General features: G+C 40.4%; 2 protein-coding genes across 20 annotated transcripts in view; one reads left to right on the top strand and one right to left on the bottom strand.

The window, feature by feature from the left end:
- FBXO45 (F-box protein 45) overlaps positions 1 to 9,417 on the bottom strand; it is a 54,977-nt gene extending 45,560 nt beyond the window's left edge. For 6 of the 7 annotated variants that reach the window (XR_014245004.1, XR_014245005.1, XR_014245006.1 and 3 more), the window contains exons 1-2: positions 8,867 to 9,417; positions 3,180 to 3,536 (exon numbers count right to left, since the gene is read on the bottom strand). Coding sequence is in view for 2 of the 7 variants with exons in the window: in XM_082393356.1 (XP_082249482.1) it covers positions 3,180 to 3,536; positions 8,867 to 9,181 (672 nt within the window). In the remaining 5 variants the exon portion in view is untranslated. The remainder of the gene's footprint in view (positions 1 to 3,179; positions 3,537 to 8,866) is intronic. The other variant, XM_082393357.1, reaches the window with a different exon arrangement.
- Positions 9,418 to 9,529: 112 nt separating this feature from the next.
- WDR53 (WD repeat domain 53) overlaps positions 9,530 to 11,375 on the top strand; it is a 52,970-nt gene continuing 51,124 nt past the window's right edge. For 8 of the 13 annotated variants that reach the window (XR_014244982.1, XR_014244983.1, XM_082393320.1 and 5 more), the window contains exon 1: positions 9,533 to 9,645. The gene's annotated coding sequence lies outside the window, so the exon portion shown is untranslated. Of the gene's footprint in view, positions 9,663 to 10,769; positions 10,953 to 10,974; positions 11,120 to 11,375 lie in introns of those variants that run through there. The other 5 variants (XM_082393325.1, XM_082393326.1, XM_082393327.1 and 2 more) reach the window with 5 other exon arrangements.

Raw genomic sequence — 11,375 nt, 5'->3', positions numbered from 1 at the left:
TATCATTACTTTCCCTCATTGTATTTCCTATCACAAATAACTACCAACATCTACTTTTTCTCTCCCTCTGCCCAACTCACAGATTAACCCCATTTTATGGACCTAAGAACCTCCAAATCACCATCATCACTACTGTTACAAACAAAACACGAACAACAGCAAAAATCAGAAATAAAAGCTAATATTCTGATGAGTATTGTTGAGTGATTTTATATTATCTCATTTAATTCTCATATTAATCCTAGGAGTTATCCCTATTTTACAGAAGATGAAAATAAGAAAATAGAACCACTCCAAGTGAAATTTGCAAGTTTGCTTTACCTTTGACTGAGCATACAACATACATACACATAGCACAGAGAGCAGAAAGTCAGTCTTACAGTTTTAGGTGTCAGAGGACAATATTTGGAGACAGCAGAGCAACTGGAAACTTAGAGGAACTCCGCAAGCAAAAAACCACAAAGAGGATGAGCTCCAAAATCTGAAAATAAACTCTGCCCAAATCCTCATGTGATGACTGTATTACACAAACACAGGGGAAACCCCCAGGGAACCAGGCAGAAAAAGTAGCAGCTAGAGGCCAAAAAAACTGAACAAAGACACAAGCTGCTGTATAGTTTCAGTGCAGGCAAGTTAACTGCCTACTAGAACAAGAAAACCTACAGTTTTCAGAAGAACAAAGCAGCTTCTAAAGAAACAAAACATTCCAGAGTTACTACTATATATTATCTACCATGTCCAGTTTTCAATTAAAAAATGACTGGATACGAAAAGAAACAGGAAAGTGTAACTCATACTCATGGAGAAAAAAGTAGTCAGTAGAAACAGACTCCAAGTGGGCCTTAGATGCTGGATTTGGCAAAGACTTAAAGTAGTTATTATAAAATATACCCAAAGAATTAAAGAAAAATATAGTATTAATAAATGAACAAATAGAGATCTCAGTAGAGAAATGGAAACTATAAAAATGAAAATTTTAGAACTGAGGGGCACAATAACCAAAATTCACTAGCCTGGCTCAATAGCAGAGTTCAAATGACAAGAAGAAAAAAATCTATGAACTTGAAGATAGAACAACTGAAAGTAACGAATCCAAAAAACAGAGAGAAAAAAGAACACAGCTTCAGAGGCACAGAGACAAGGATGATATCAAGCAGTCCAACAATTACATTAACTATAAATGGACTAACTACTCAAATCAAGAGACTGGGTTAGATAAAAAGCAAGGTCCAATTACATGTTGTGTGGGGGACCCACTTTAAATACAAAGACAGACTAAAAGTAAAAGGATGAGGGAAAAGAGGTACTTTGCAATAGTAAGCATAAGAAAGTTGGATTGGCTTTATTGATATCAGACAAAATAGATGTAAAGACAAGGAATATTACTAGAGTCAAAGAAGGTCATTTCATAATGATAAAAGAGTTAACCAGGTAGGTAGACATAACAATTTTAAATGTATATGCATCTAATAACAGTTCCAAAACCCAGGAAGCAAAAACTGACAAAACTGGAAGAAGAGATAGATAAATCTGCAACTATAGTTGGAGATTTTAATACTCCTTAGTAAACGAAAGAACAGGTAGAAAGAAAATACAGAAAGCAGATAGAAGACTTAAACACTACCAACCAATTTGACCTAGTTGTCCTTAAAAGATTATTCCATCCAACAGAATGTATATTCAAGCATACAAGACATTTATCAAGGTAAACCATATGCTGGGAATAAAACATGCTGCAATAAATTTAAAGGGACTGAAATCATACAGAGTATGTTCTCTGAAAAACAAAGAATAAAGGACTTCCACTACAAAATCACAAGGCTAGTCATAGGTCTTTATCTTCAATGATGATTAAGTCCAATTCTCCTTAGGGCATTTGCAGAGCCTGAAAGGACAGTAAGGAAAGGATTCTATGAAAGAAAACCCTTCCAGGCTTTTATACGTCAGGAAATGGGATATATTTTAGTTCTTCTACTTTATTATGCCTGACTTGAGGTCATTACTGAGGCTAGAGCTTTCAAACCACATGTTCCTCTGAAATGTACAATCTATAATTCCTTAAAATTTCCAATTTCTTATCAGATTATTATTTTTTAAACTCTGCTGAATCTATGGTAATCATATAGCTTTTACAAATAGGAACTATAATTATGACCGTAGAATCAAGTGAGTATGGCTTAAGGCTAAGAATTTTTAGGGACTTTGCTAGTGGTCCAGTGGTTAAGAATCTGCCTTCCGATGCAGGGGACCCAGGTTCGATCCCTGGTCAGGGAACTAAGATCTCACATGCCGTGGGGCCACAAAGCCCGCACACCATGATGAAAACCCCGCGTGCCGCAACTAAGACCCGACGCAGCCAAATAAATAAATAAATAAATAAATTTTTTTAAAAAAAGAATTTTTAAATGTAGTAGTTTGAGACTTCCCTGGCAGACCAGTGGTAAGACTCCATGCTTCCACTGCAGGGGGCACAGGTTCAATCCCTGATCAGAGACCTAAGATCCCACATGCCGCACGGGGCGGCCAAATAAATAAATAAATAAATAAATATGCAGTAGTTTGCCTGAACTCACCTATGTTTATGGAAATTGCTGACACCTCCAGACGCTTTAAATACAATCCAGATTAATAAGTAGCAGAGGGTAAGTATGTATGTACATGCACACAGGTGCATTTGTGGGGGTGAGGGGGTGAGGTATCCAGAAAAAGTAGATTTGGATGTGCATGATATAAGAAAGATTCCAATCCAAAGCACAAGTTGGCAAACTATGGCCCCTGGGCCAAATCTGGCTTGCAGTCTATAAATAAGGTTTTACTGGAATACAGCTACGCTCATCATTTACATAATCCATGGTTGCTTTCGTGCTATAACAACATAGTTGAACAGTTGTGAGAGACAGTATGGACAACAAAGCCTAAAATATTTACTATCTGGCCCTGTATAGAAAAAGTTTGCCAACCTGATTTAGAGTAAAGACAGATTGCTCAGATTGAATATGTATTAGGAAACAAATATTGAGATACTAAAGATTATTGTCAGAGTAGCCAAAAAAGGCCAGTTACACTATTTATTTAAAAGTTACCAAAAAGACAAATAATGCTGCTATATAAAATTTTGTAAATTTAAAACAAATTAAGCCATGACTTAACAAAGGCTCAGAAGATACTCAGTTCCTCACCTGATATTTTGGTGCATTGTTGCATTGTGGAAAACTGCCATTGACTTCTCCATTATGTAGTAGATTATTGTCCACTAGATTCCAGCCCCAGCTCTGGTCATCACTGCCCAGCAATGCCACATAACCTTGGCACTGCATGGGGGCTCGTTTTGTGGCAATTCCGATCACTGCCACAGTGCCCAGAGGGCCCTCCCACCACACTTCCCATGCATGGCGGCCCTCACTGAAACCAATCTTGGTCCTTGCACCATCAGTGCTCTGAGCGATGGGGTTTCGATGTAAAGTAAACCCATTCTTCTTAATGTAGACATTCCTGGAGCAGTCGTTAGTGCTGAAAGCATGTTGGAAAGCACGTATCTGAAAAGATGAAAAGCAGACAAAAGAAATTGAAATTTAATTTTTCTTAAACATTAAAAAGTACCCAAACTTTAGGCTACATGTTTTTAAACAATAAAGTTACATATTTTAAGTAATACAATAAGTATTTCTCAAAAATGGCTCATGTTTCAGCAGGGGATCCTAACATAATAAATTATGCAACATTAAAAATAAAACTGCCAGCTGTTTCATTATTGACTAAAATTCTAAACCACAGTATAATTTCTCCAAATAGACTTCTTAACACATCAAAAGATATACACAAGAATCCTTATATTGTAGAGATAGTACTGAAATGTTTATGGGTGACATATCTGGGAATTGCTTTGAAATATCCAGGAATGGAATGGGAGAGTGGGCAGGGTAGACATGAAACTAGACTGCCCATGAATTAATCATTGGTAAGCTTGGTGATGGGTATAGGGAGGTTATTTTCTATACTCTTGTTTATATTCGATATTTTTACATTAAAAAGTTAAGATATGCAGTTTTCGTGTTGGCAATGCTGCCACCAAAAAGAACCGTATTTTAAGTAAAATGGAGAACTTAGTCATATCAGCTCTAGAGTTTATGAAAAATTTTAATAACCACAAACTATCTTAGATACTCAGCCTCCTTGCTAGGTATTACTCATACACTGAGACATCACCACTCTCATTTTACCAAATCAAATAATCCCCTAGATAGCATAAATTCAATCACTAAAATTTATGAAGAGATAGTCATTAACAGCAGCTACCACTGACAGGACAGGATAGTTGACCTTCAGTAATCACCAGTTTTTTAAGCTTCCAAAATAAAGACAATATGAAAATTGTTACTCTGTACAAATAATAACATTCTCTCATGTTTTAATAATTTATAGGTTTTGGTTTGTACGTTTTTTAGAAAATCCCTTCTTTATTCAAACTACCCAAAAGCAGCTGAAGGCTGGGACCTATTGCTTTAGTTAACCTGAGAAATCAACTCCAGAATCACAGAATTTCAGCATTAGGAAAGACGTTAAAGTTCACCTACTTCAACTCAGGGATGGGGACACAGGCGTAAAGTCAACAGGTAGTTAGCACAAGAGCCCCAAAGAGAAGTCAAGCATCCAGTCCCCTCATCTAGTTCTTATTTACCATTAGCAAGCACTTCACTGTTCAATTGTTGTACTCCAGAGCACAGATTAAAACAAAAACAAAAAACCTCCTTGGTTCAGGTATCCCATATTTTCATAAACGGGATGTAAACCTGAAGTATACCTAAATTTTTTCCGATCTGTTCTTATTATAACACACTTTTAAGCATCTAAAAGTGCTGTACACACCTCAACCATTTGATTCTAGTAAAACATATCTTGAAAAAAAATCTAATCTAACCGAAATTGATCAAACTTCTATAGGAAATACAGAGGACAGAAAGCATGTTAAGCAACACCATGGGAATGAGATCAGCAAAATCCAGACTGAGGGAACCTCTCTACAGGGTAAACAACCTGGTTTCTTCAACAAATAAACTGCAGGGGTAAGAGGTGAGAGAGATGGAGGGTGTATCTGTAGACTAAAATAGCCTTAAGAGACATATCAACTGTTTGTCATGGGAACTTTATATAGATCTTGCTTAAATAAACTGAAAATTAAAGATATAACATTTGACATTTATGAGACAATTGGAAATTTGAACACCAAACTTCTTATATTAAGGAATTATCATTAATTTCTTTATACTTTAGATGTAATAATGGTATTGTGATTAAGTGTCCTTATCTTTTAGAGATAGATAATGTGAAAAATCAGATAAAATGGAAAAAAAATACACAAATAAATAAAAACAATCTATAGTTCTTGCTACACAGTCTCATGCATAACCTGGATTTTCCATCATAGCAAACAGCTTTAAGACCTAGTTTAGGATGTAAGTCTGAAATTTAGACAATTATAGCTAGATGCCAAGCATAACTGGAATAACTGATGTTACTTGGTAATATGTAAAACATGAACTTTTAAAAAGACAAATCCTAATTAGATTGACAACTCCAAATACTTTCCAGTTTTATGCTATCCCAAGCCTGTTCTCATCATTTTCTCAGTTACCCAGGCTCCCTGGAAATCCTATTTGACCCTTTCTTCTTCCTCATCCCACCTCACCCAGTCAGCTGTCCACCTATGTGGACTTGTCTTCTTGCAATTCCTCTCCCAGCCATCCCCTTCTCTGCTCTATACACTTGCTCTGGTCTTAAGTACCTCTGGTATAGGCACCAACCCCTGCCTTCCTGAATTCACCTTATGGACTGGTTTTTCTAAAGCACAGCTCTTACTTCATCCCTCCTTTGTTCAAATTTCTGTGTTTTCCAGCTGCAAGACAAAGTCCAAACTACAGACTGAAGGCTGTACGTCAAGGACCTCCTATATCTAGTTTCAGCTTACCTTTACAATCATATTTCCTATCACAATTCAATCTAACTAAACTATTTTATATCTTTAGCCTTTCCTCTAAGCTACAAATTGTAACAGATGCCTATCTGAAAACTCTTGGGATGTCTTAAAAACACTGTAAACTCTGTGCTACCAAAACTGAACTCATTGTTATTCTTCCAAAATCTAGCCCAGGTAATCCCTATATCATGTAAGCCAGATACCTAGGAGTCATCCTGAGCACCTCCCTCTTCCTCACCCCTATTTCAAATCTATTGTCAAGTCCTGTAGATTTTATTTCCTAAATTTATTCTAAATTTCTCCCCATCTCTTTTACTACATACTTCCTAATACTCATATTTCTAAGGTCCGCCTCCAACCTGTTCTCCATTCTTAAGTTTGAATAACCTCTAAAAAATGGAAAAATATCACATCACCAATCCCCACACTCCTAACCCCCTTTTGCTTACAATTTAAAATGGCTTCGTTTTGTTTGGCGCCAGTCCACCTCTTCCATCTTTCTCAAACCTGCCTCACTTTTGCTCTCTATGCTCCAGCCACATTGATTATTTTCTGTCCGTCATACTCATTAGGTTCCCTCCTGGAAGGCTCTTCTCTCTCTCTGGCCTATTTATCCTTATCATTCAGGTCTCAGTTCATGCATTATTTCCTCAGAGAAAGCCTTCCCTGACCTCCCTACTTAGTTCAAATTCTCCATTACTGACATTCAGAGCATCATGTATCCATCCTTCGTAGGACTTACCACAAATGCAATTTTACAACTGTGTGACTATTTGATTAATACCCACTTCCCCCCACTAGACTGTAAATGCCATATGGCAAGGCATCCACAAGAGTCTGTATTTGTTTTTATTCGCCACTGCATCTGCAAAACTGAGCACAGTGCCTAGATTCATATTTTTTTAAATAAAAATATATGCTGTACAAACCCTCTGCTTCCCATTGCCTTGCTTTTATTCAGGACACTTCCCCTTAGTAAAATGTTCACATTCTCCCCATCTTTAAAACTCAGCTCAAATACAATCTCAACCTCAAACCTTCTACAATCATCCACTCAACTTGTAAATCTCTTTCAGTAAACTTCTAGTATATATATATTTTTATATCTCTAACAGTTAGCAACAATTTCTACCATTCCTATCTAATAACCACTAGTTATTTCTATACATTTTTTTCTCCTCTACTAGACTGAGGACTTCCTTACTAGGCTATATGACTCCTTCTGAATTAATCTTTTATCTTCAAGATATTCAAGAAAAGTCCTGCAACATCTGAATGTACATGTGATTAGTACAGGTCTATAATACCTACAGTACTAGTAGTACAAAGGCACACAAAGTATTAAAAACTTATGAAACCTAAAATATCTCTGGAAGGATACAGAAGAAATAGGTAACATAGGTTGCCTCCAACCTGGATGGCGGTGGTGTAAGGACAAAAGGAAGACATTTTGCTTTACATCACTTTGCTTCTTTTGAATCATGTATTCTTCACATGAATACATTATCTATTACATATTATTATATGAATCTTGAATCGTGAACATGACTATTACAGACCAATTACAAAAATGTCTTAATTTAAAATAAGTAAAAACAATAAACTTTATGGAAAAGTAAAAACTAAATAAGACTCATGAAATCTACACGTTTATCAGGCACAGTAAGACAAAACTGCAATCTTCTGCACTCTACTATATGAATTACAACTAGTATCCATTGAGAATCTGCCATGTACAAATACTGTCCTCGCAAATTAACATTATTTCATTTAATAGAAAAACAACTTGACAGTTGACATATTAAAAAGCGATATTCCTTATTAAACTAAAACCTGTTTTATTACAGAAGAATACATTTTACATCTATTTCACATGGAAAAAAAATTTACTCCTTATTCTGGCCCCACTGGCAGTCTAGCATTAAAAAGGTATGTTTTCCCTTTTTAGTTGTTAATGTATTTTTATGTTTACCATATTCTAGGTCAGACTTTATCCTGTCTCATATATGCTCTTGGTGACTGCTATTCTGAATAGCTGTTTCCATCCAAACTGAACCCAAGTTTAAGGCCTTTTATTTATATTGCTTGAAGAATCCTCTCAGTCCTACCATTATCTCCTACTTGACATTTTCACTTGCATATGAAGGCGAGACTAATCATAAGAATCTGGCAGGGGAAAAAAGGCAGCAAAAATGGAATCAGCATGTTAGATGACAAATAGAACATAAGGGACACAACATCAAGGTGGAACTACGGAAAAGTTGGCAAGGAAGTAGCTAATAATAGTGGGACATGGCAGTATTATGACTGTTAAGTGGTGCCGATGGGAGGATGTTCTATTAAAGCCTCTATCTTGAAAGTCAGCAGGATGCCTTGGACCACACTCATTTATAAGCCTGTAATATATAGTGGAGGGAATTAAAGAGTGCTTGGGCAAAAATAAAGAAAATATGGTTATAAATCAGAGCTTGGAAAAGGTGCGGTGAAAGCACAGATCTGAGAAACTAAGCCGATGTTAAGGCAGCCGAGGTGATTTAATAAAGGGCAGGGAGAAAAATAGGATGAGAGTATTGAAACCTACAACAATGAGGTGGTCTGTTTTTAAGGGTAAAGACTGTGGAAAGTAGAATGAGTGACGGAAACCAGGGATGGGAAACCACCTGGCCCTTCAAAAAGTGTATCGCGGAAGTAGGGTGGGTTAAGGAGCAGAACTTCAACCCAAAGAGAAGAGGATCTTCATGGCGCGGGGAGGTAAGGTAAGGTATTGACTGGAGCGGTGGAAAGGCGGGATGGTGAGGCGAGGCTTCCGACTCAGAAGCTTAGCTGAGAAGCACTGAGAGTGGCCCGGACAAGCGGGACTGGGGGCAGCGGCGGGGCGCGGGGCTCCCTCACCTTGGCCTTGTAGCTGGGCAGGTTGCAGAGGATGTCCGTGCGCAGAGCCTCCTCTGCCAAGCTGCGGGCGCACAGGCTCCGCCACACCTCGCTGTTCTCATCGCCGTGCAGGCAGCGGTACCAGTGCTTGCACACCAGGGCGCAGTTCCGCAGCTCGGACAGCTCCAGGTAGGAGAACACCAACTCCAGCACCCGGCTGGGCAGCCGGGCCCCGGCCCCCGCGGCCCCGGAGCCGGCGCCGCCGCCCGCGCCGCCGCCACCGCTACAGCCAGCGCCTCCCGAGGCTGCCCCAGCCCCCGGGGCCGGCGCCGCCATCACCTCACCAGCCGGCCCGAGGGCCGCCGCCGCCGCCGCCGCTTCCCCCCGTCTCTGCTCCGGAGGCCAAGCCTCGCCTTGAGACCGGAGCAGTTACTCACCGCCCCTTTCACAGACTACCGCCCGGCCCCTCCACCACTCCCGCCCCTGTCCGGGGGCGTCCGCCACGCGCCCCGCCTCACTGAGGGCAGACGCACCGGCCGCACGGGCGTCCCCCGCCCCTCCCCCGCGGCTCAGCGCGGGCGCCGGAACGGCCCGACTCGCACGGCCTCCCTGTGGCGCGCCCGTGGCTCCGCCATGCGGGTTGAGGGCACGAAGCAAGGGCGCACGCCCAGCTCACGCGGTTCCTCTCGGCCCCGGATGTGACTGTTTGGCTGAGGCGCCTCCCCGCCTACGCTAGATGGGATTGGGCGCCCACGGGTGAGGTCATTACCAGGCGCCTAGGAGGGAAGCTGGAAGCGCAGGTATGAGGCTAGTGCCGGTGGGTTCCAGGCTATCCTCCGGTGCCTTTTTCCCTTTTTAGTCTAGTGGTTTCGCGTCGGCTTTTCTGGACCCCTTTTCCTATAAGTTTTCGCTGAGTCATTTGGGTCCCTGCTTCACTTTTCCAATCTAACGCATGAAACTTCCCTCTTCTTATTAGCCAATCCTTCAGCAGGTGAGGTCGTGTTTTTCTGGTCAGGCCCTCTTGTTCTCCCTTAGTACCAGTGCTTATCAGAACGTGTGTCCTAGCGTGTATACAGCATGCGAGGTCGCCACATTTGAACACCTTCCCCCCCCCCAACCCCCAGTGTTTGGATAACCTTAAAGTGCCGTTTAAGTGCTTATTAAGTGCTACATTCTTTTGGACAAAATGTGGCTTTTCCTAGTCTTTCCTACTAACCCACGATTGGTAGGCGAATTAAAGCAGTGTGTTTTTAACTGAGAAATTCCAATAGGGAGAATGACATGGAGGCTACAATTACAGAAGGCTTCTTGGAAGGGAAAGAGTTTCAGCATTATTTAGTCATATTGCGTTTTCCTAGGTGGCCAGAACGTTTTCTGACAGCCTTTAAAGAATGCTTGGTACGAGAAAATAATATCTATCATGTGAGCCAGGCACCCTACTGAGGCCCTTTACAGGGGTGTTTATATAACTCTCAGAACAACTCTGTGAGATAATTATTATAATAATAGGTTTCACAGATTCCCTTAGTAGTCAATTCCACTGTCTTGCCTTTATGTAGTAAGGAATCTTTCCAAAAGCTCCCTTACTGTGTATAATCCATTTTTTGTTCTCCAGTAAAAACAAAAGAACAGCACCTACCATCTCTACTCTCTGATAGGTGGTGTTTGGTTATTACTTGGCAGTCCCTTCTTCCCAGATGTTTTTTCCTCCAAGCTTAGTAACCCAGATTCTTTTCATTCTTACTAGTGCCAGTGCCACAGCCCTTCAGCCACTTCTGTTGCTATCTAGCTTCTCCACATCAAGGCCAGCTTTGAAAAACTCAAACATGTCAAGAAAAGTTGACCTATACTTATTACAATGATAGTGACTACCACATTGTTTAGATCTCAGTCTATGGAGTTTTATTTATTATTCATTTTTCAGCTTTCAGCCATCCAAGGAAGACGGTCCAAGTTTTGTCTGGAAAGGCACTGAAGTTTCTTTTACAGCTTCAAGGATAAGTAGAGTCAGTCCATCCAAGAAGGGGACAAAGAACAGACAGAATGAACAGCTTTAAAGGCATAGACACTTGAAAAGGACAAGTGGATACATGGAGGTATGACAGGAGTAAGTGTTTAGAGTAGAGAGCATTCAGTTATTAAAGACATTGCCCTCTATCCTGTCTGCCATGGTGTGAGGTAGAGCCTTTGAAGGATCTGATGAAATAATTCTGGCAAATCTTGTCTGGTCAGTGAGGTGACTTTTTGTGGCAAAGTACCCCCCAAGTGGCCCAGGTAGGATTTCAGAGTAGGAAAAGATTTCCTTTATCACTACCTCCTTTTCTTTCTTGCCTGCTCAGCACCCTCCTGACCATGTCCCCTCCCCCATGTTCAGTACCCTCTTTCTGCCCTCTCACTGTTTAGAACTTCCATCTTTGCACTGCACCCTTTATAAAAATGTTCTCATAGTACCCCACCTTCCTCGCCCCCTCTCACTCCATGATCTCATTAGGTGTTAGAAGGAAGGAATCCATTATCTAATTAAACTGAT

This window comes from Balaenoptera borealis (assembly GCF_965194805.1).
Source record: "Balaenoptera borealis genome assembly, chromosome: 5".
NCBI lineage: Eukaryota > Metazoa > Chordata > Mammalia > Artiodactyla > Balaenopteridae > Balaenoptera > Balaenoptera borealis.
The sequence above is the reverse complement of the archived record's forward strand: the minus strand, read 5'-3'. Positions and strand labels throughout refer to the sequence as shown.